A 26,187-nucleotide genomic window follows, 5' to 3' on the forward strand; every position below is an offset into this window, starting at 1 on the left:
CCAAAAGGCCAAGTTCCTCTTACTAGCTGTTCTTTTAGGGTCCATTTTAGATGTTTCATATAAAGAGGAGTGCCACCGAGAGTGTAATGGGGGTGTTTTCTCTACCCAATTTATGCAAATTTGTCTTCTCGCCAGTAAAATTGCGTAGAAAAGAAGGGATTTCGCCTTGCCTTTGATGTTATCTTCCAACCCAAAGATGACAAGAGAAAGGGTTATTTCTAGAGATGTGTTTAGGATAGAGTTTAACGTTTCCTTCACATCTATCCAGAAATTTTGGATGTCAGGGCATTCAAAGAACATATGTATATTACAGGCACCTATCAAATTGCATTTATTGCATTTTTTATTTGATAGAAATTTAGATAATTTCAACGGGGTTATGTATGCACGATGTGCGGAGAATAGGTGGTTTCGTCTTAGCCATGAAGGCTTTATGGTTTTATATAATAAAATGAAAGAGTTTTGCCATCTCTCCTCACATGAGGTGCCAATTGCCGTTCCCCATAATTCATCTTGGAGTTGGAATTCCCCATCAACTTCCTCCAAGAGCTGCCAATACTAGGTAGTTACCTCCTTTCCTCCCATAGCTCTTTCCACCAATTTTTGTTCTATTATGCTTATTTTTCCTAGGTTGACGTCAGTACGAGTCTGAGATCTCACCCAGCTGTTTAATTGAATATATATAAATCTTGACAGCCCTGCGCCAACCAATTCCTGTAACTCATCCCATGCTATAAGGTTACCATCTTTCAGTAGTTGACCCCATCTTATAATGCCTGCTTGTTCTATTATAGTGGAAAGACTGTCCCGCAGACAAAGTGGTAACCCTGGTGAATCCCAGATTGGAGAGTAGTTGGAATAATATGACAGACCCAGTTTCTTTCTAATGTTATACCAGTTTTTACCCCATGATTGTGCAATTTTTAGTTTAATATTTTTAAAGAATTTCTGACATCCAAATTTGAACATAAAGCTATCAGATGTTAGATTAGCCCCCATTAACATAGCCTTATACATAGAGTCAGTTGCAAGATTAGATGGCATCTTAAGAAGCATTCTTGAATGTGACAGCTGGAAGGCCCATGAGTAATACATTAGATCTGGCAATGCAAGGCCCCCTTTCTCTCTTCTTCTTCTTAACTTTTTCCACGCAATTCTTGTGGTTTTGTAGTTCCATATGAAAGAGTTGATTTCTCTTTGAGATTTTTCAATCATTTTTTAATCAAAGGCAACAGGAATAGTATTGAAGACAAAGGTGAATTTTGGAAGGATACACATTTTTACCAAATTCACCCTACCTATAGTTGAAAGTGGTAGATGTAACCAAGACTTTAAGAGCTTTTTACTCTCAGTGTGTACCCTTTCCAAATTGATTTGCCCGATGCTGGCCACTTCTTGGGTTATTCTAATTCCTAAATAGCGCATCGATGAGGATATATTTGCCCCCAACTGAATGTTAGGTATATTCCAAGCCATTATCTCACTTTTACTGGAATTAATATCATACCCCGATATACGGCCAAATTCCTCCGCCCGTTGGATGATTACTGGGTATGCTCTTACTGGGTCAGATGTGAAAATCAGAATGTCATCTGCATACATTGCTACCCGCCTTTCCCACTCTCCAAAGCTAAAAGATGGAATATTAGCCTCGTCCCTTAAAAGCTGAGCGAACGGTTCGATGTATAAATTAAATAGGAGAGGGGAAAGCGGGCAGCCCTGTCTTGTGCCTCTAGTTATATTAAATGCTTCGGTTAGAGATCCATTAACCAATAACCTGGCAGAAGGGGCACTATATAGCTGTTTGATGATCCTACAGAAATTCTCCCCACAATTAAGTTTTTTCAAAACATCGTTAAGGTATAACCAGTTGACTCTGTCAAACGCTTTAGTTGCGTCCAGAGTCAATGTGGCCAGAGGTAAAGAAAAGGCCGTAGCAATGTCTATAGCCCCCACAGCTTCATATGTTAGCTCCGCTAGTTGTCTGCCCTTGATGAAGCCTTTTTGGTCGGGGTGAACAATTTTCCCAATGACACTAGCCAACCTTGTAGAGATAATTGTTGTAAAAAGTTTATAGTCATTGTTGAGTAATGATATTGGTCTGTATGACCCACAGTCCAATGGTGATTTCCCCGGTTTCGGGATGAGCACGATTGTAGCTTCTCCCCAAGTTTTTGGGGGCTGATTCCCATGTATTAGAATGCCATTAAAGAGTATCGTAAGCACGGGAGCAACAATATCCTCAAGGGATCTATAAATTTCTCCAGGCAAACCGTCCGGACCAGCCGCCTTTCCTTTTTTAGAGTGGCGAATTGCTTTCTTGACCTCGTCTTCAGTGATCTCGACCTCCAAAAGATTACTCTGACTTATTGATAAAGTTGGGAGGGTTATGGCCTCTAGCCACCTGTCCCTTGCTTGCTGATCATTGGAGAGGTTCTCTTTATAAATCTCCTCAAAAAAGTCAAAGAAAGCTCTCCCTATCTCTAAGTTAGAGGATCTTGTTTCTAACTCTCCAGGTATCTTGATTTCTCTGATATAGTTGAGGGTTTTTTCTGCTCTTATTTTCCACGCAAGTACTTTTCCTGCAGCTTCTCCAAATTCAAATTGGGAGGATTTACTCACTTCCCATCTTTTGTTTATTCTCTCCTGTAAGGTGTTTTCCAATTGGGATTTTAATTCAGCCAGTTTCTCATGATCGCTGGATGTTGCTAAAGACGGATCGATCTTAGATTCAAAAAGTTTCATTTCTTGTTCTAGGTTTTTTATTTTTTGAGTATATAATTTCCGACTATAAGAGGCTCTACTAGTAATCTGCCCCCTTAGAAAGGCTTTGAAGGCTTCCCAGACGGCTGTTGGACCTGCGGAGTCTCTATTTATATCAAAGAAGACTAGAGATTCAATTGACAAAAAATTGACCTCCTCCTCCTCAAGCAGCAATGTCCGGTCAAAAGACCAGGATGGGTGGTTAGCCAAAATATTACGTTTTAAAGTAAATTTTATTGCAGAGTGATCTGAGAGATGTGATGGTATATATTCGATCGACTCCAGTGCGTCTTTTAGACAATAACTAAAGAAGACATAGTCAATTCTAGATTTATGTTTGAATCGACTGATCCTCAAGGAAACGCCTGGTTTATTGCCGACTCGCTCTCTCCATAAGTCTGCCAGGCCCAAATGTGTCATGATATTTTTGAGGGTATCTCTGGATTTGACTGAACTGCAAATTCTAGATTTGGTTGATTTGTCTAATTTAGGATCTAAGACGATATTGAAATCTCCCATCCAAATTATTGGTTCCTGGACTGATATTAGTTGATCTCTTACAGCGTCCAGGTGTGATGGATCGTCTGAGTTAGGGCCATAGTATCCTATCAGTGTCCTTATTTGACCATCAAGAGAAACTTTAACTATTAACCACCTCCCTGTATTGTCTTCTTTATATTCCTGTATTTGCGCTTTTGCTGATTTTTTAAATATAAATATTACCCCTCTTATGTTAGCATTGTGGTCTGTGGAACAGAATTTGTCTATCCACCTTTGTTTTTTCAATATATTGACCGCCTCTGATTTAAGAAGGTGTGTTTCCTGCAATGCAATGATCTGCGCCTGTGAGTCTCTCAAATATTGTAAAGTACGCTCTCTTCTCCCTCTCCCGCGCAGGCCATTTACATTCCAGGACATATAATTAACTGTTGTCATGTTTTATTTTGTTCCCTTGTGACATTATTCTTCCGTTGATTTCTCTAACTTTATTATTTTTATTATATTTGTTTTTAACCTGTCAGTTATTTGGTTGTGAGTATAAATAAAGTGAATTTTCAAATGAGGACTTTCCATTTTTTTTTTTACCATCCGACCCTCCCACCAACCCCCTTGGAAACCCTCCCTTATTTATTCTGGCTTGGGGTTAAGCCAGATGTACGCCGCTCCGCAGCCTCCTTTAACCCTCCATTGCCACCTTCCATAAGTAAACGGAAGAGATGGGAAAGATGAAAGGCTGTAATTTTAGCAATAAAGAGATGGTAAGGTACGATTTGGACCAAAATTTGGTCTGTAAGTTACTTCAATATCACCTTCTAAAAAAAGAAAAAAAGATTATATATATATATATATATATTCACTGAAAAAACCATAGGTTATAGACCATATATAGTTAGGAATTAGTATTTACAAAACCTTATTTTACTCACACAAAACCATTGAAATTCGCATATATAGTTAGTTGCACTAACTATATATCGCGCACCCGCAATCCACTGCTGATCATGTCACATATTACATCATTCATGACATGGTCAGTGACATCACTGATGACATCACTGATGACATCTCAAATGACATCACTGATGACATCACTGATGACAACATCCAGTGAATGTTTGTTTCTGTAAAGATAAAATATGTCTTACATATTGAAGAATGAGTGAATGTATAAGTGTCTGGATGAAGGATTTAGTAGGTGCATGACTGACTGTATGAGTGAGTGATTAAATGTGTCTCACTGAGTGCATGGGTTAGTGACTAAACTGTCTTAATTTGTGCATCATTATGTCTGTTGTTCTGTAAACTGCTGCATGTGTTGATCAGTAGCTATATGAGTAACTATATGGGTTATTGATTGGTTGCCCAAGTATTTGTATGGGAGACTGAGTGTGTGTGTGGGTGGCTGGGAGGTGTATGACTCTGTGCATAGATGTGTGAGCAGTTGATTCACTAGATGTATGGGTTCAAAAGTGCATGTGGAAACAGCTGTATGGGCGGTTGACTGTGTGCATGAGTGTATTGGTGAGTGAATGGATATCTCAGTGCTACATGTCAAAGTAAGTACATATGTAAAACACAGTACATGTGAGAGAGCCAGTGAATGTGTGAGTGGCTGTATGGATCATTGTGAACTTGTATCAGGGATTGTATAAGAGAGTAAATATGTGTTAGTATATGTTTGAATAAGTAAGGTGTGTATAACCGTATAGTTGAGGAAATGGAGGTGTGATTGATTCTTTGCATGACTGACTAGATGTGTGAGTAACTCCATGGATGAGTGACAATCTGTGAGTGTCTGTTTACACTGAGTGTATCTAAGGTTATATTAGAGTCTGAAGAGGTTCATCGTATAATCACATGAATGATGTCATCAGTGATGTGATCAGTAATGTCAAATGAGATGTCATCAGTGATGTCATCAGTGATGTCATTTGAGATGTCATCAGTGATGTCATCAGTGATGTCATTTGAGATGGCATCAGTGATGTCATCAGTGATGTCATTTGAGATGTCATCAGTGATGTCATCAGTGATGTCACTGACCATGTCATGAATGATGTAATATGTGACATGATCAGCAGTGGATTGCGGGTGCGCGATATATAGTTAGTGCAACTAACTATATATGCGAATTTCAATGGTTTTGTGTGAGTAAAATAAGGTTTTGTAAATACTAATTCCTAACTATATATGGTCTATAACCTATGGTTTTTTCAGTGAATTTTCAAGGTTTTGTAAATGCTAATTCCTAACTATATATGGTCTATAACCTATGGTTTTTTCAGTGAATTTTCAAGGTTTTGTAAATGCTAATTCCTAACTATATATGGTCTATAACCTATGGTTTTTTCAGTGAATATATATATGTATATATATATATATATATATATATATATATAAGTAGGACTGTTAGCGCTCTAGTTGTTCTTTAGAACACTCTGGGACATTCTGTCATTGGACTATACTTGGGCTACATCTGGGTGATATTTGGGCTACATTTGGGCTCTTTTGTCTCTGGTGGCCATTTTGGGAGACTGCATGTCAGAATGTTTTAATGAAATAGAAAAGGATTTGAGAAGTCACTCAAAATGTGCCCTAATTTTTCATTCTACAGCACTAATCATACTTTCTATGGCAACATATACCCCCTCATGTTGTTTCTTTTTAAATAAATGTTTTAAGAGTTACCACTTTATTCCAATCAAGATGGCTTCAGGTGTGCCATACCTTTGTAATAAGTAGGACTGTTAGCGCTCTAGTTGTTCTTTAGAACACTCTGGGACATTCTGTCATTGGGCTATACTTGGGCTACATCTGGGTGATATTTGGGCTACATTTGGGCTCTTTTGTCTCTGGTGGCCATTTTGGGAGACTGCATGTCAGAATGTTTTAATGAAATAGAAAAGGATTTGAGAAGTCACTCAAAATGTGCCCTAATTTTTCATTCTGCAGCACTAATCATACTTTCTATGGCAAAATATACCCCCTCATGTTGTTTCTTTTTAAATTAAATGTTTTAAGAGTTACCACTTTATTCCAATCAAGATGGCTTCAGGTGTGCCATACCTTTGTAATAAGTAGGACTGTTAGCGCTCTAGTTGTTCTTTAGAACACTCTAGGAGGCTGCAGTAGAACACAAAGGAATCAACTGACAGTCTCTGTCCTTGTTGGATGTACATGTATTACTGAGAATGTCAGACTTCATTTTCACATGACTGAGAAAGATAATGTGAATTTACAGAAAATATGCTTTCAGTTTAGCTTATAGATCCCCTTCCAAACCACTGTGGGAAAATCATGAGATATTAGTTTTCTTTCAAACAATATTCATGATATCACAGCAGAAGGTTTTTTCACATGGTAAAATCACCTTAGAACCCACCACAATTCCTAAAACGAGTATGGTACCATCAACAAATGATTTATAATGTAACTAAAGTCCTAAAACCCTCTATTAACTACAATGCTTTTTAATGAGGTTCTATCATGTATATTGGTCCCAAGATGGCTGCCAACACTTCTTGGATGAAGTGCTGACAGCCAATCAGATCAGATGTGTGGTTAGGCTCCGCCCAGATATATATCTTTTTTTGAACCTAAATTACTCAAAATCCACTGGAGCACATATATTGAGACCTAGCAAAGGCACATCGGGCTAACAGTCCCTACAATTTTGCCAAGTTTCGTGCAAATCCATTCAGCCGTTCGAGCTAAAAGTGAGGCCAACCGCCCTATGGAAATGAACATGGGAAAAACGCGTTTTGGGACCCCCCTTTTTTCTCGGCCCCCCCTTGATGAAACCCCCCCAAATTGTCAGGGGCTGCTCAGAAACAAAATGTTCAATTTTCCTGAAAATTCCAGCCAATTCCGTCCACAAACGCCAAAGTTATTAGACATAGAATTTTCAAAAATCCCATAGAGAAAAAATCCTAACTATATATACCTACTGGCGACCGCCAGTAGGTAATATATATATATATATATATATATTTTTTTTTCCCCTTGCGTTTCACCCTTTGCTACCCTTTTAATAGCCCTATTGTGCAATTTGATAAAGTACATCCATTTTTTTGTTTCATTTAGTGATTTGTTTATTTTGGTTTTTTTTACTTGAATTCTTTTTACTTTTTTTTTTAGCTTTCTTTTTTCTTTCCTTTTTTTCCCTCTTTCTTTTCTTTTTTTTTTTTCTCCTTTCCTCCTTCCCTGTTTTAGTAGTGTCTATTCGTTCTACTCGTTCTAAAATTGGCTGTATTAGCTTATTTATTTATGAGCCTGAGCCTGAACCATAAGCCTGAGCTTGAGCATGATCTTTAATGGAGCTTAATAGATCATCAGCGTCATGTATAGACCTGACATTGTGCATCCTATTATTATACATGACTCTGAGAAATGCAGGGAATCTCATCTGTACTGTTGCTCCAAATGATCGAAAAGAGTACATGCACCTTCCAAGCTCCCACTGCCTATCCAGCGTGGTTTTTGATAAATCTGATCGTATTTCAAAAGAAAGAATCGGGGCTCTTCATTGTGCCTGCTTTCAAAGCAAGGTTTAAAAATGTTTCTTTAATAGTGTACGTCAAAAAATTAACTAAGATTTTCCTTGGTTTGGTCCTTGCTGGATTCAGACGGAACGTATCTCTGTGAATTCGCTGGATATCTCTCTCAAGCTCTTCTGCAGATTCTTCCAATGTAAGAGAACTTTTTAGTAATTGTACTATAACATTTTTGAGGTCACTTCCTTCTTCCCCCTCTGGAATTTTTAGGAGTCGGATGTTGTTACATCTAGAATAATTTTCCAGGACTTCAATCCTTTCCCTCATATTTTCACCCTCACCTTGGAGAGTGCGTACTTTAGACCTTACTGACTCCAGGTTTGCGGTCAAGACGTTTACCGAGCTTTCCAGTATTTCCGTTCTTCCACCAAGGTTATCGACTTTTTGACCCAACTCCTCACAGGTTACCCTTATTTCAGCTTGGTTAGTTTTGGAAACCAAAAAATCTTGCCTTATCTCTTCCCTCATTGCTGCAATGGAGGATACTATTGCCTCAAGCGCGTTGCCAAAAGCCAAGTCTGAGTTTTGAGCAACTGCTATTTTCTCCTTCCCCGCTTCAATTCTCAAAACCTAATTTTCTGAGGTATCCTTTAGTTGGGCAGGGACAGGATTATTGCTAGGACTCGCTGTGTGTGTTCCTATTATAGGCAAGTCGGGCATAGTAGATGTTTCTGCCATTTCCAATCCTCCCTCTTCAAGTGAGGTAACTAGAGGTGAGTTTGAACCTAGGAGCAATACAGCTGGTTGGTTTTTGGACTGTTCATGCTCGCTCTGCATTGATTTAGTGTTTTCCAGAGCAGCAGCCATGTCCTGCGTGATTCATAGCACTTGTGGTAAAGCCTAAAAATATGTTCGCAAGGACGGGGTTATACCCCCAGGAGCTTTTACTTTTTTATTCTTATTTTTATTTTTACTTTGGGGTTACTTTTTGGTGGTGTCTTTGATTTTTTCTTTTGTTGTGTCTAGTTTCTTTTTTTCCTGTGCCTTCTTTTGGGACTCTCCCCTAGTGCCTTCTGGGACCGGTAGTTTATCCCCCTCCAAGCCTAACACTTTCCCCTTGTTTTTAGTTTTACTCCTGGTCACTCTTGTTTGTGGGTATGGTGGGGTTTTACACAACTCATTGTCCACTTCTGCCTCTACTCCCTTAAAAAAGTTAAAGACCTTACTTGAATCGTGAGACACCAAGTTCTGTTCACTCGGCTCGTTACTCCCCCTCTCTGTTGCAACTATTGTTGTGTCACTCTTTTCCTCGATAATGACGCTGGTTAGTGGCACTGCTCTCGAAGATTCTTCTCTTTTCCACCCACTGAGTACTGCTGCTGCTGCTGTATGCGTATTCCGGGCAGCGGCCGCTCGGCCGCGCCTGATCTCCACGGCTGCCCGCCCCCAAGGTGGGAGAGAGGCGGAGAGCGATAGCGTGTATGGCGGGCACATTAACGGAGAGTACACCGTTCTTCAGCGTTTCTTCAGCGTTTCTCGGTAAATTACAACAGAGAAAGTGGAGAAGCGACATCCAAACCACAGCCAGTAAAAAAAAAGAAGAAACCCGCGCTCAGTTACAGCCGTCCGCCAGGGTAACGATGAAGGTCTCAGGAGACTGCTTTCCGACGTGCAAGCCGCATTAGCCTAGGGCCGCCATGTTTCCCCCAATTATCACCTTTTCTTTTTTTTTTCCCCTATCACTATTTTGTATCCGTGTTTTCCTGTATCATTGGTTGTACGTAATTCTAATTTACTTTTTTTCTCATCTAAATTTCATAACAGTTTTATTTAAACTGAAACAGATAACACATTTTAATTTGATTAGACTGAATCTTGTTATTGAGGAACAAAAAGGAAATTGAGTTATTTCTGGAGCCGCCTTGCAATGTGCTTGATTTTAGCTGGTCAGCGGATGGGATTGTGTGATAGTGGCGACTCCACCTGTCCTCTAATCACAAGTATGTTTTTCTGTATTGCAGCAGAGAGTGATCCAAGGATAGGGAATGCAAAAAGAAAGTGCTGCTCACCATCAGGTGTGAACTTTTTGTCCCCGGAGCTCCCAGTGACCTGCGGCAATAAACAAGGAATCTTGCACAAGAAGAAACTAACTACTGGTAAATTTCTATTCACTCAAGTATATTTTGTGGATGAGTGATGGAGAATAGGGTGACCTTATACTATCAAGACTTAAAAATGTATACAATGTGAAGTCAGGATTCATTGTAAAGTGTAAATGAAAAGTAAACATTAACCAAGCTAGTAGGTCTTGTTTTAATGTGCCAATTTGTGCAAAGGCCTGCATAAATGCGGCTTCCAAGCGTTACACAAGGAGATGATGAACGGGTTCTAACTGGAATGGCATGGTGAGCACTAAAACTATGGATTTAGGCCCTGATCTCTGTACTGGGGTGAATGTATGACATTGTTCTGCATTCTGTCCATCAATTATTCTTTTTGCATGTGTCACCCCGAGTGGGACGGGTATGCCCAGACGTGGGTCCCGTGCTATCCATGCCACTGAAGTGAATTTATCATGGCTGATGAGGGGTGAAACGGTCCTAGGATGCTTATTTCCAGTCCAGGGAGGACCTGGCCAGGCCATTCGGGCTGGACTGTTCCCATTGGGCGCAGGGTCAAGACTCAATACTGATTTGCATATGGCTGTGTTCAAACTGGAATGGCATGGTGAGCAAAAAAACGATGGATTTAGGCCCAGATCTCTGTACTGGGGTGAATGTAGGACATTGTTCTGCATCCTGTCCATCAATTATTGTTTTTGCAGTTTCCAAGCATTGACACATTAAAGTCAAACTTGTTGGCTTTGCTAAATCTTACCTGTATTTTTTATTAAAAAAACTCAAGATGATTCAAACATGTTTTACTGTAGCAGTAACAGACCAGTGTCTGCAAAGAAGAAGGTAAGCAATTTTGCTGTTGTCTCCAATAATATGTGGTACCTCTTCATGGTTCCGCATATGTGCTCTTCAAGATAGGTTAGAATGTTCACTGTTTGTCACTAAAAATGCTTTAGTCTGACAGTCCCAAATCTTTATCTTGCCCTAGCAAGATTAGATTTTCATCCTTCTAAAGTCTATGAAGTAAGTATATTAAGTTAGGTAATCATATTTACAGCACAGAATGAAGATCCATATAGATAGTTCTTATTATCGCCAAAATACCATAAATGATTTCTTTTCCCACACATATTACATTATGTTAAATACTGCGTGATATACAAACAACTATTTGCCCTTATTGGATGAGATTTGACACCTACATTGCTTACAGGGCACTGAAGTGCAGTTCATAGCACTGTATAAAAAATAAGTTATTATTATTAAGATGACAAGAAAAGGTAGAACACACCAGAGAATAGGATAGCGACCAAAATTGCTCAAGGTAATAAATGTGTAAAACCACTACAGAACATTGTGCTACTTTTTATCAGAAGCCCGACAAGCCCTGTTTATTCCTTCCGATGCAAGCCACGTATATCATTAAATATCAATCATGAGCACTACGTTTATATGATGAGTGTAGCTATTGTCATTACTCACTCATCCATTTTTCATATGAAGGGAGAACTGCAAATTTCTAGTGTCAGATGGTTTAAAGGTTAATCACTGCATTTGTCATATCAAACTTTCTTTTCTCATGGTTTGTCAATTCCCACTACATCCAACATGTCATTCAGTAGTGCCAAGTCTGGAGAGGCAGGGAATAATAGGGTGCTATTAGTAGATGTATGAGTGTATGTTATTTCTATAGAACTAACCAAGCCAAAAGTCAGCAGAGCTGCAACACTAGATTTATTGTAAGTGGCGATATATGTGCACAGTGCCACAAATTATGATTGACGTAGGCTCCTGTCTGGTAACACCTCCAGCAGAGTGACGTGGGCCACGACTTGGCTCAGTTCAGTTTTTAAGTAGACTAATGCCAATGTTGTATTTTCGAATAGAAACTAAACTTCAGAAGTACCTCCCACAGATGAGTGATAGATTTGACCAGTCCTCCTCTGCATAGGGATTTTGCAGTTTTGCTTGTCATTGACACTTTAGGGTGGCTTCTATTGGTTTAGAGAAGAGGTCTTCAAACTTTTGTAGGCTGATCCCCCCCCAGCTGAATTTTTTTAAATGCCGAGCCCCCCCACCAGCTGACAGAAATTTCTGGAAAATCGTACACCACATATTCGACCTCCACCCTCATATCCCGGGTCATATCCGGCAAATAATGTCCAACACAATAAGTGTGTTTAGTTAACTGAGTGGGTGTGGTAAGAATGTGGTTAAATGACAGACTTATTACACAGCTCAAAACTCAATCTTCCTGCAGGTACATTAGTCATCAGACCCTGGTGAACCATACCTGAATATAAGTGATGCAGCTTAAATGCTGGATATACAATGAACTTTGCAGTATCAGCCCCCAGTAACAAACCCGCCCCACCTTTCCAGCCTCCCAGGGAAATGCCTGATACCTGGTGCGGCCAGTCAGCCCTGCTACCACCCTCCAATGGTGCCCCCCATCTTCGCATAAACTGTCCCTCATGTGTATTTGATTTCTTTTTTAGTGCTACTCATCCCAAGTGTGTGCAGCACGGTGTCAGAGTGCTTTACATCACACACATATAATATAAAGACAAAGACTCATATACATGTGAAAGTCAATGTTCTGAAGATAATGGGGCTACAAGGTGTAATCATTCTTCCATCCATCATTCAGTCTTTCACCATTCATTCATTTCACCATGTCCTTCCATCTATGTGCCCATCCATGGCCACACATATTCAACCATTCGCAAAACTATCCATCATATATCCTTCAATCCATTATTTCACTCATCCATCCCTCCATCCACCCTTTCCCCTATCCATCCGTACACTCATTCATCCATCCAGCCATTTACCCTTTCACCCATCCAGCCATTCTTTCACTTACTCATCCATCCACCCAGTCACTCATTGTAAATTGTAATTGTAAATTGATACTTGTATAGCGCACTACTCACCCGCAAGGGTCTCAAGGCGCTTGTACGAATACCGCTGTGGAACCCATCCTGGCTTTCCCTGTGAGACGTCCACTCCTGGGCACCCCCAAGGTGGAGGCCAGGCATCCTTAGCATTGTGGGGGCCGTTGTGGAGATTAAGCAAGCTATTGCCCAGAGTTGAAGAGTGGGACTCCATGATTGGAATAGGCACCGAGGCGAGAATTATCAGGCCCGTGGAATTTTGAGCCCAAGACCCGGCGAGGCGGGGAATTGAACCCTGGTCCTGGGCTAGACCTCTGCATCCATCTACCCAGTCACTCAACCTTCCACCCATTCACCCTTTTAGTCATCCATCCAGCCTCCCTTTCTCTCTCCAACCCCCTTTCTCTTAGGCATCCAGCCAGCCTTCCATCCACCCACCCACCCATCTACTCATTCACTCATGAATTCATCCATTGACCATATCACTCATCCATCCTCTCTCATCCATCTACCCTTTCACTCATCTACCTATCCTTTTGTCCATCTACCCTACCTTTCACTCGCTCATCCATCCTTACATCTACCCTTTCATTCGTCCATCCACCCTTTCATTGATCAATCCATCCATCATTTCACTCATCATTCCCCCATTCACTCGCACATCATCCACACTTCCACCTATACATCCATCTATTTACCTTTTCCCTCACCTGTCCTCCCACTCACCCATCCATCCTTTCTCTCATTATCCATCCATTCACCCTTTCACTAAACCGCTCCCCCATCCACCAATCCCTTCACTTACTCACTCACCCACCATTTCACATTAATTATGAGCTGAGCTTTCGTCTGCTGGTCTGAGGGCTTAGTTTTCTATGGGACTAAAAACTTTTGGGAGTTTTTCAAACACCTGCAGGATACTTGCACCAGCCTTTGCCTCACGTACCTCCCAAGAGCACTTGTCGAGGTAGTGCATTGACTGTCCTGATCCTGAGGTCACTGTAAACAATTGCCTGAAAGTACTTAACTGCCATAAAGGTAGTCATGACACAGAACATCCCTTTGGAAACACCTTGTCCCCATGTTCCAGCCCTTCAACTACACCTGCTAAGTGAACCAGAACAAGGTAAAGGTGGAATGTATGCTGCACTTGGCTGTTTCAGCAGCAACAGCTTCAGATTCATTACATCCCCACTACCCGAGGCAGGTTCATGCATTTCACTGCTCAGTTTTCCTGGCAGATGTACTCATTCATTGTCGTGCCTGTAAACAAACGCTTGGTTGGCAAACGTCAGCCCCTGGTGGTTGGCAAGTATACAGCGCATGCGCGAAGAGACACGCTTGCGCAGAGAGAACCGACGCGTCATTTAACCACCCCCCTTCCCTGCAGTAAACGCTTCGCGTTCCGTTCCGGTATCGTTGTTTGTTCCTGTATTGCGGTTCCGGGTCACGGTGGTGGCGAGCTGCGGCATCCGTCGGGTCTTCGCCGGGCGTCGGTACTTCATCTGTAAGGTACTGTCGGCCCTTGCTGAAATCTGATTGTACGCCTATTTTCATTTGTTATTTCGGAAGCGTGTTGAGCATTTACACGTGTTCCTGTTTTTTTATAGGTTATAGGAGTCTCGAAGTTTTCCCTGACTACAAGGGATTAGTTGTGCTGGTCATTGTTTGATTATTTTGGGATCTCCACACTGTTAGTGGGGGCGATTAGACTGCGTGTCTTTATTTACTTACTGTATAGTCGGGACTAGTGGAGTATTGATACTTGTCCCGGTTTTGATTCCATGTTACCTGGAACTGGAGGAGTATTGATTCCAGTTCCAGGCTTTTGAGGCTCCCTTCATTAAGATACACAGGTATGCAGGAGCAAGTATTTACTCATTGTTCTGCATAAGTTTGAGACAGGTTTCCTCAACTTGTTGTATATCACACAGGAGACAGAGTTACAGTTCCTGGATACCATTCCCTCCACATTTTACAAGTTCACGGATTAGCACTTGCACACCACTTTTGTAGGTATCTGTTCTCTCTATCATTGTACTTACCTATTACACTTAGTATTACTGCACTAACCTGTGTTCTTTACATCCACCTAGGAAGCTGGTATTCAGACGTTCTATGATTCCAGGAATTAATCCTTCAGGTGTAAAGAAGACATCTACATATTCTTTTGTCCCCCACTTTCCTTGTTTTGTCTCCCTGTGTTCCTCTGACGGGCATCACTATTCCTGTGCAGTGTTATATTCTGGCAGGTGGTGAACCGGTTAGGGGATATCAGGAAAGAGCATCACCTTCCTGGTACTTCTGGGGCAACATTCGTGTCAAGCACTACAGAACGCGAAGCCTAATTGATTTGCCACCCAAGTACCATGGAGGTGACTTTAGGTGATTTGGCAAACATGATGGGTAATCTCCAAAGAGAAACCCAATCATTATCTGATAGATTGGATAGAATGGACTTAGATGGTGGGGCAGGAGGTGCAGGACCACAAACCCCTGTAATACAAGTAGTCACTCCTCCTCCCCCTATACCCTTAGCTCCGCCGGAAAGATTCAACGGAGACCCAGCCAAATGTGCCGCTTTCATTAGTCAGTGCCAACTACATTTTATGTGTAAAGCGATATGCTTCCCCACTGATCAAGCTAAGGTGGCCTTAGTCCTGTCATATTTAGGAGGCCCTGCGGCTAATTGGGCTATACCCTTAATAGAGAGAGATGATCCCCTTCTCCTAGACTACAACGCATTCAAGAGGGAATTAAGGAAATTATTTGACGAACACACCTTTACACATGCAGCAGATACTGAGCTTTTGACACTCAAACAGGGGTCTAAAGATCTAGCCACATACATATCCACTTTTCACCGTCTAGTGGCAGAAGCAGAATGACCTCGTGAGAAGCGCAGCGCCTTGTTTTATAAAGGACTGCGTGATGAGTTAAAAGACGCCTTAGCTCATGTGGTGGACCCTCCAGATACATGTCCGGAGCTCATTGATCTAGTAGTAAAGTTGGATCACCGTTTAGGTGAAAGAAGGAAGGATAAGTCTAAAGGCGACTTCAATAGGATACATGTTAAAGAAAGTAAGACAGAACCTGAAGGGAGTGCCGACAGTACAGAACCTATGCAGATAGGGAGTATTAAGGGCCCCCTTAGTGAAACTGAAAAACAACGCAGAAGGAACCTTAAATTGTGTCTGTATTGCGGTAAAGCTGCACATTTCCTGAGGGATTGCCCCGTTAAACCTAAATCAAAGAGACAGTCGGAAAACTAGAGGACCCGAAGCCCAGAGAGACTAAGGCCTCGGGTCATTCAGGATCAATAGTCTCCTCATTAGCTCACTCACAGAGTCATTTCTTTGTACCTTCTTTGTTGCAAAGCCCAACTCAACAACTAGAAGTCGCAATAATGATCGATTCCGGAGCTTCCGGTAACTTTATAGATGGTAATTGGGCCAAAGAGAATCATTTTACCTACATACCTAAGGCACCCCTGGAAGAAGTTTATACCATTGATGGGAGTTCTTTAAAATCTGGCCCCATAACACATACTACAGAGGCATTAGAAGTAATTATAGCAGATGCCCATAGGGAATCCCTTTGTTTTGATATCATTCAATCCCCGCAGTTCCCAGTAGTTTTAGGTCTCCCCTGGTTAAGACATCACAACCCTACCATTAATTGGCAGAAGGAACAGATCGTGTTTAATGACATGTCTTGTCAGAACCACAAGAAAAACATTGCCTCTATACTGGTCAGTACACCCCTCACTTTATTAAGTACTACAGAGGGGGAACCCTTGAAGACTCCTGTAGAGCAGGAGCCAGGGGACGTGAAAAAAGATGAACAGGTGGACCAGCCTGATGCAAAGTTACCAGAGGTATATCACAGGTATTCCTCGATTTTTGATGCCAAAGAAGCCACCAGTCTACCCCCTCATAGGGTGTACGACTGTAGAATAGACCTACAAGCAGGAGCTCGTATTCCAACGAGCAGAGTATATGCCTTGACCGAAAAGGAAAATATCTATCTCAGAGAATATTTGGATAAGATGTTGGACCTTGGATTCATTAGAGTATCTAGATCTCCAGCATCGTCTGCTCTCTTTTTTATTCCTAATCGGGAGGGTGGTTTGCGTTGCTGCATTGACTACCGTTCCCTTAATGCAGTAACCATAAAGAACAGATACCCGTTACCACTCATCTCCTCTCTCCTAGATCAGGTTAAGAATGCCAAGTATTTTACCAAACTAGATCTTAGAGGGGCATATCATCTCGTGAGGGTACGAGAAGGAGATGAGTGGAAAACGGCGTTTTGCACCAAATATGGACTATACGAATATATGGTAATGCCCTTTGGGCTCTGTAATGCGCCTTCCGCATTTCAATATTTCATTAACGATGTGCTGAAAGACCTACTGGATAGCTGCGTCATTGCATACATCGATGATCTTCTTATCTATTCAGCAACTTTGAAGGAACATGAGTGTCATGTTCAAGCTGTATTACAGAGACTAAAGGATAATTACCTGTTCTGTAAACTGGACAAATGTTTCTTTCACAGGTCCAAGGTTACCTTTTTGGAGTACATATTATCCTCCCAGGGATTGCAGATGGATCCTCACAAGGTACAAGCTGTGGTTCAGGGCCCTCTCCCACTTCAGTTAAGGACATACAAAGATTTCTTGGCTTCGCCAATTTTTACAGGCGTTTTATCGAACACTTTTCTGAAATTGTACCACCCATCACCAAGCTCTTGAGAAAAGATACACCTTTTGTATGGTCACCAGAGGCAGAACAGTCTTTTCGGATATTGAAGAAAGCCTTTACTGAGGCTCCGATACCTCGACATCCCGATCAACAAAGTCCCTTTGTGGTAGAGGTTGATGCCTCTCAAGCGGCAGTAGGAGGAGTATTATCTCAAGCCAACCCCGAAACGGGGGAATTACATCCTGTAGCTTATTACTCCCATAAGCTCACACCTGCAGAAATCAACTATGCTATTGGGGAAAGAGAGTTGCTTGCAATAAAGAAGGTGCTGGAAGAATGGAGGCAATACCTGATGGGTTCCAGGTATACAGTCACCATCATAACAGACCATCGCAATTTACAGTACCTGAAAACCACGAAAGCATTGTCCATGAGACAGTTGCGGTGGACTCAGTTTTTTGGTGGCTATGACTTCGAAATCCATTTTAGAGCAGGAAGGAAGAACAGGAAAGCCGATGCCTTATCCCGTTTGGGGTTTGATAGTCCACCGATAGATGAGCATCCCCCCTCCATCATAGAGGCTAAGAAAATCATCGGTGGTACAGTCACAGAGGAACAGTTCCTGAGAGAGGTAGCTAGCGCTCAGCAAAAACCAGAAGCGGACGCCTTTCTCAAGACTCAGAACACTCAGACACGACAAGGGTTACAATATGTACATGATGGGCTATACTTACCTGAAGATCATCAGAGACAGACTGTAATGAACTGGTGTCATACCCAAGGCATAGCTGGTCATCCAGGGTATAAGAGGACGGTTGACTTGGTGAAACGCTATTGCTGGTGGCCATCCCTTAATCAGGACGTACAACAATATGTTAAAACATGCGCTATTTGTGCACAAGGCAAAGCCTCTCACACCAAACCAGTAGGTCTTTTATGTCCTATTCCCTCGCCACCAAGCCCTTGGCATACGGTGTCTATGGACTTCATCGTTGAATTGCCACGCACTAAGAAGGGTAATAACACTGTACTGGTAGTGGTAGATTTATTCACTAAGTTTGCCCATTTCATACCATTATCTGGTCTCCCTACATCGAGTATTCTGGCACAAGTCTTTCTACATAACATCATTAGGCTGCATGGCATTCCTTCTGTGCTTATCACGGACCGAGGAACGCAATTCGTATCCAAGTTCTGGAGACAATTATGTACCTTATTACAGATTGATGTTCGGTTGTCTTCAAGTCATCATCCTCAGACGGATGGACAAACCGAACGAGTCAATCAGAGCTTGGAACAATTTATGAGATGCCAGTCCCTTCAGTCAAATCAGGAGTGGGATGAAATGATTTGGTTAGCCGAGCTATCGTACAATAACAGTCATCACTTTTCCACATTATTTACTCCCTTCTATGGATCCCATGGTTTTCATCCCAGAGTTTTGCCCATTCCTCTGTCAGTATCTTGTAACACTCCCTCCGTCACCTCTTTGGTACAGAAAATCCAGACAACACATACTGCTATACAAGACAACTTAGACAGAGCCAAGGCAACATATAAGAAAGACGCAGATACCCATAGACAACCAGGACCTGTGTACCAATCAGGAGATAAAGTGTGGCTTTCCACGAGACATTTGGCTTTGAGAGGTTCTTGTAAATTCAGACCTAAGTTTATAGGACCCTTTCATGTAACCAAGGTCATAAATCCTGTAGCATTACAACTAGACCTGCCTCCAACAATGAAGATACACCCAGTCTTCCACATATCCCTCCTCAAACCCGTTGCACCAGATACACGCATCCAACCACGACTGAGTCCGGTGATAGTAGATTCAGAAGAGGAGTATGAAGTGGAAAAGATTATCGATTCTAGACGTTGTAGAGGCAGGTTACAATACTTGATTCATTGGAAAGGGTATGGTATCGAGGAACGTAGCTGGGAACCTGCAAGTCAGATACATGCACCACGGTTGTTACGCCTCTTCCATCGCAGATATCCAAACAAACCCAAACCTATTGGTGGTGGAGTAGGGGGGTATACTGTCGTGCCTGTAAACAAACGCTTGGTTGGCAAACATCAGCCCCTGGTGGTTGGCAAGTATACAGCGCATGCGCGAAGAGACACGCATGCGCAGAGAGAACCGACGCGTCATTTAACCACCCCCCTTCCCTGCAGTAAACGCTTCGCGTTCCGTTCCGGTATCGTTGTTTGTTCCTGTATTGCGGTTCCGGGTCACGGTGGTGGCGAGCTGCGGCATCCGTCGGGTCTTCGCCGGGCGTCGGTACTTCATCTGTAAGGTACTGTCGGCCCTTGCTGAAATCTGAATGTGCTCTTATTTTCATTTGTTATTTCGGAAGCGTGTTGAGCATTTACACGCGTTAGTGTTTTTTTATAGGTTATAGGAGTCTCGAAGTTTTCCCTGACTACAAGGGATTAGTTGTGCTGGTCATTGTTTGATTATTTTGGGATCTCCACACTGTTAGTGGGGGCGATTAGACTGCGTGTCTTTATTTACTTACTGTATAGTCGGGACTAGTGGAGTATTGATACTAGTCCCGGTTTTGATTCCATGTTACCTGGAACTGGAGGAGTATTGATTCCAGTTCCAGGCTTTTGAGGCTCCCTTCATTAAGATACACAGGTATGCAGGAGCAAGTATTTACTCATTGTTCTGCATAAGTTTGAGACAGGTTTCCTCAACTTGTTGTATATCACACAGGAGACAGAGTTACAGTTCCTGGATACCATTCCCTCCACATTTTACAAGTTCACGGATTAGCACTTGCACACCACTTTTGTAGGTATCTGTTCTCTCTATCATTGTACTTACCTATTACACTTAGTATTACTGCACTAACCTGTGTTCTTTACATCCACCTAGGAAGCTGGTATTCAGACGTTCTATGATTCCAGGAATTAATCCTTCAGGTGTAAAGAAGACATCTACATATTCTTTTGTCCCCCACTTTCCTTGTTTTGTCTCCCTGTGTTCCTCTGACGGGCATCACTATTCCTGTGCAGTGTTATATTCTGGCAGGTGGTGAACCGGTTAGGGGATATCAGGAAAGAGCATCACCTTCCTGGTACTTCTGGGGCAACATTCGTGTCAAGCACTACATTCATACACTGAGTGATTGTGCTTCAGGCCATGATTGGTTGTCAATGAGCCTGTATGGAAACTTTCTTCTTTTGACCACCACCTTAAGGGGTAAAATGATTAACTCACTGAACAAGCAGACATCAAAATGTCCTTCAGCAGACGTTTGGCCATTTCCTTCCTCATTTTCTTTCTAACTGTATCTTTCAAATCCTTTGCCCATCTCAGTTTTACGCCCCAATACTTTCACGAACGCACTTTTGTAGTTAGCTAAACTCCAATGCTTCCCATTCATATCCAGCAAATGGAACAGTCCCTACCTACATTGTACGCCCAAACTAAGCAGCTTAACTTCAACAAGACAGAGGCGCAAAACATGCCCCTGCAACTCCTGCAGCTCAAGGGGCCATTCATCCATTCAGGTGGCGCCCCATTCAGCCCCAGACCAATAAGCATATGTGGAACTCTGGGGCCTCTCCACACATTCTGCAAGCGGGGGGGGGGGGGCATCTTTTTTGCTATGCCACTTTTCACCAAGCACTTACAAACGGGGACAGACAGTCATTTCAACTGCAGTGGGAGGCAGGGAGTCTCTACTCTGCCATGAAACGGAACACGAAGTAACAGACAGTCCACTGTAGACTGTCTGTTTGTTTGTTTGCTTTCGCATTCATAGCAGAGGAGACTCCCTGCCTCCCACTGCAGCTGAACCATTTCAGCTCTAGCAATTAACCCACTCAGGGGATGGATACGTCTTCCCAGAAGGGAGGCAAAGTTTCCCTTGAAATTAAAAAGCATGGGCACGTCGTGACCCATCCATTTCCCCTACAACCCTCTGTGACCGCTGAACCCCCTCCATGTCCCCCCACTCACCTCACCCCACGGACTTCGAAAACTGTCCAACACTAAATGGCCCAGCAGTATATTAGGGCGCAATTTCTATTACAAAAGCCCATTCCACTTACCTGTGGGTGATCTTCCAAGGTGTCAAGAGACCAGCAAACCACTTCACTGCGCGGCGGTAAAACCAGGAAAGCCTCCACAGCACACAAAGGAGAATCAAGGCAGAAAAGGCAGCTCACACAAAACAAACAGCAGGAACGAAGAAACAAGTAGGTGTATGCAAGAGTTATTTGCAAGTAAATTTTGCGGCACTTCCTGCCATCTATGCTGTTGCCTCCTCATTGGTGGAGCGTCAGTGGTGACGGTCCTATGTGTTGATTGGGCTGCTGTTACGGAGCTGTATACATCTAAAATCCCCATTTGAAATGGGTAAAGAAATACCAGAAGCAAAACGACTTGCGATGTGGGAAACAATGGTAAGAGTTTAGGTGGAGTGCGCGCCCCCCCTGAGTTGGCGTCGCGGGGGGCGCGCCCCCAGATTGAGGAACACTGGTTTAAAGTATTGCTCTGTTATTATATTGTTGTATTATCGTTATATCAGTTTTCTACATTTTCCCATTTTACAAAATAATGTTGTATCAAGGAATGTTCGAAGATGTATGGCTTGTACAAATGTGTTTATCAGGCCATGCCATAATCGTAGATACTTTCAGAATTCTTCTCTGCCTAGGTCGAATTTGTCTGACAGATCCTTATAGTATTTTAAGTCAATCCCTGAGAAAAGCTGGTCTAAAATTTGGATGCTTTTGGCGTCCCAATCTTTCCAGTAGAATGACGTGCCAGCGATTTTGTTTTAGTGTTGGTTCTGACAAGAGCAGTAAAATTAAGCACCCTCCCTAGACACAACACTTTGGGCCTTATCTACTTTGGTGGTCCTCCAGAGGCGCTACAACTTCACCGTCTGCTGGAGGACCACCAAGGCCATAGTGCGCTCACCTGCCCATTTAGGAGTTTAATCCTTGTCGGGCGGGCTGGGCTTCAGGGTCTCACAGCAGTGGGGTGCTAAGCTCATAGGAGAGCCTAACTAACATGCAGCCCGCTGGTGTGACAGTGCCTGCAGCACATTCCTGCACAGTGTGGCATGCATGCCACACCTTGCAGCAATAGGGGTGCTAGTACTGGGGGGGTCACAACATGTGCCCCCCCCCCATGAACCCCTAGGCCCAGGAGCAGCACAGAGGCCCTGATAGTGCCCCCTTAGTTGCCTCTCCACCACCCCTTTTCAAGGCGGGCTCACCATCATGAAATGGGCAGTGGACAGGTGCACCAGTGGCACCACCAGTATATTCCTGCTCCTGACCATTGCACAGCTGCAGCGGGATCCTGGATGCCCGTTGGACGCTTTGGTCCTGTGGCTGTCTGACCATCACACGTATAATACTGCAGGTGGGCCTGCAGTGTGGCGGTGGTCCAGGGCCAGTTTTAGCACTGGTGGCGCCTAGTGCGACAATCGTTTTAGGCACCCCAACACCCCATCACCGCCTCTCTGATTCTCTCACTATCACCGGGCAAAAGTGCCCCACATCTCTCCTATGATAAGTTATTGCTAACCACAGCGCCTACCCCTGAGGTCAGCACCCCCTCCACAGGTCAGTGCCGAGTACAGCCGCACTGGTCGGACTGCCCTGAGGCCGGTCCTGCTGTGGTTGACCCCCACTGCAAGTACGGCGGTGCTATGGATGGCGATACTCGTAATAAGGCGTTTATGTATTGATAACCATATGGTGAACAGGCTTGTAAGTATGAGAATTTCAGAGTTTCTCTAATGTTTTTTCCATATAGAAAGCTTGCAGGACAGTTAGACTGTTTGTTAAGGTATTCCTCCAGTTCCTACTCAGAGCTTTACCAACTCCAGTTCAGAAAGTCAGGAATCTTGGAGTCATCTTTGATGAGAAATTGAATTTTGCTAATCATGCCAATCAGGCAGCGTCCTCAGCATTTTATAAACTTAAACTCCTAAGAAAAATAATTCCATTTCTTCCAGAAAATGCTGGGAAAACTGTGGTGAGTTCACTGGTACTGTCCTCTCTGGATTACTGTAACGGTTTATTTGCAAATGCTCAAGTTCGGGTGGTCGTCAAGCTACAACAGGTCCAGAACGCGGCAGCAAGACTGCTATCCGGGACCCCCAAATTCAAACCGATTAAACAAGTAATCAGGAACTATCATTGGCTGATCGTCAAAAACAGGATTAAATTCAAAACTCTGTGTCTTACCTTCAAAGCCCTCCATCAGCTAGGGCCGGAGTTTCTTAAACAGAAGCTCACTCTATATCGCCCCACCAGACAACTAAGATCCATAAATTCACACTAGTGGTGCCAAGGACCAAGACTGTCACCTGGGGAGACAGATGCTTCACCAACACCGCAGCCAGACTCTGGAACACGCTTCCATTGGTGATTAGATCTACACCCACACTGTTTCAATTTAGGAAACTGTTGAAAACCTGGCTGTTTGACCAGTAGCTCTTCTCCCCTCCTCATCACCTTTTAAAAATTGCATACTGCTCTCTCTGAGGCACTAGTTGAGTCATAGCGCCAAGACGCCTACGGGCATACGCTGCGCTCTACAAATCTCAAAAATAAATAAATAAATCCATTTGAGGGTTTCCAAATATGGGTTCCAATAAAATGCAATTTGAGAAAATTTGTGGGCCATGTAGTATTTCTGAAAAGGGGGAAGTCTCAGGCATCCAGAAACAGTAGCTGTTTAGATGTTTGCCATTGTTAATCTGGCCTTTTCTGTTCCATATATATATATATATTTAGCAAAAGATCAGTTGTCTGCAGCTATGAGGACTGCATTTTGAGGGTAGCATTCCAATACATAATTTAACCTGGAGCTACTACCATTTTTAGGTCTAGCCTACGCAGCGCGCATGCGTTATGTAGGAGAGACCTTTACTAATCAGTTTGCTTTTGCGTCCCAAAACGTGCACACGTTGCATTGATTTCAATAGCAACGCGTGCACGTTTGGCGATTCCCTTGCTAGAGCAGAGGCTTTCAAAACCACCTGTTTGTAATTAACAGATGGTTCCTGCTCTTTCCCGCAAGGGAAACCAGTGCAGGCCCCCTCCTCCCCCTGCTGCCTCTTTTCAGCGCAAGGCGCGCGTGCTTGTTGTTCTTCAGTACATAGAGGAAGGAAGAAGTAGCACTAGCTGTTTAACCGCTCGCAGACTAGATATATACATTTAGTTTAATACTCTTAAAATGTTTAACGTTCAGAACCGGGTATAATTGATTCTGCATTTATGATCTAAATATGCATTAGTGGTATTTAAAGACTAAGGGGCCTATTAGGATGGCGGATGGACCTGCGTCCGTCCGCCACCCCAGAGTAGGAGGGACCATCCGCAGGGGCAGCGGCGGTCCCTCTGTGCAGATTAGGATGTGACCGCCACCCTGGCGGTCATATCCTGTATATTTAACATTGTGGCGGGTGCTGCTTGAAGCAGCACACGCCGCAATGTTAAAAAACCATGTTTTCCTTTGCGTGTACGAAGCTGCAGGCACCGCGTGGTGCCTGCCGCTTCGTGCACCATAGGTACCCCCCATGTGCACCCCCCCTTCACCCCTGGGGGCCCACAAGGGCCCCCCGAGAAAAGTCCGTATGCCTTTCCACAGCAGAAATTCCGCCGTGGAAAAGCATAGGACCGCAATCCTAATGAGCCCCTATGTGAGAATTTGAAACTGTAAAACTGCAAAGTTCGGTGGTTTAAATGTGTATTTAATAGGCACCTTGCCCTGCGACTGTTATAGGTAGGGGAATGTCCTGCCTCGATCAACACCTCCATTAACTAAACCAAATGCTGCATGAATACAACTGTAAAAAAAATTCTTGCTTTTGAAAGGCATGCTGGTTTTCAAGTTTTGCAGAATGGCGCCCTATGTACTAGTCGACCCAAGTTCTCAATTCAACGTAAGCGGATAAGCACAGAAAAGAGCTTTCCAGTACAGGAGAAGTCCTCTTGGCAATCATGAGTAGTCAAAGCCACTTGCTCCAGGGATAAGTGAGACAAAATACAGTGTTGTGCAGCTGCATTCAGACATGAAAATAGCAAATCTTAGAAAACACGTCACACTGATTTATATATATCTTCGTGTAATCCTAAAACAAGAAAGTACTCTCAGGCAGGGTTTTGGTGGGTCCTGTAAAGTTATGTCCAGGTTGTGGTGATGGCCAATTCAACTCAAGCCATCTCTATTTCCAACATTTATTTTCTTGCGGGGTACCGTAGACATGAGTCCATCTTTGGACATTGTGAAATATCCTTTAACACTTGTGACAGCACGAGAATGAGGGTGCATTTGTGCAATTCGTAGCCTCTCTAGCTCAGCAAAATGAAAAAAACTGTCTTCCTGTTGACATTAGTGCAGTGCAGAAGTTTAAGAATGTGTGTATAAAGATAACCAAGATTAAAGTCAGTATGTATAGTAGGCTGGCAGGTTCCCCTTAAAGCCTCTTTTCTAACTGAGAAGGGAGGGATTTCTCTTTACAGGATATGTTTTTTCGGACCACCCCTTATGACCAAAACAACAATTTTTCCCGACTTAGACTTTACTCAAGGAAACCATTGCTCTCAGAAGCCCAAATTCTAACCGCACCCCCTCGTACACACCACTTCCCATGGCTGTAACCCCAGCTCACCTGCTTCTATTTTTGGTCACCATTTCAGTCTTTCTGGGCTCATCCCCTTTTGCAATCTA

General features: G+C 43.0%; 1 protein-coding gene across 2 annotated transcripts in view; it reads left to right on the plus strand.

Moving 5' to 3' along the window:
- The window catches only part of LOC147683309 (nuclear body protein SP140-like protein), a 768,218-nt gene that overhangs the window by 262,542 nt on the left and 479,489 nt on the right, over positions 1-26,187 (plus strand). For both annotated transcript variants that reach the window (XM_086943760.1, XM_086943761.1), the window contains exon 5: positions 9,779-9,913. In XM_086943760.1, the coding sequence (XP_086799886.1) occupies positions 9,779-9,913 (135 nt within the window). The remainder of the gene's footprint in view (positions 1-9,778; positions 9,914-26,187) is intronic.

This window comes from Lissotriton vulgaris, chromosome 11, assembly GCF_964263255.1.
Source record: "Lissotriton vulgaris chromosome 11, aLisVul1.2, whole genome shotgun sequence".
NCBI classification, from domain to species: Eukaryota; Metazoa; Chordata; class Amphibia; order Caudata; family Salamandridae; genus Lissotriton; species Lissotriton vulgaris.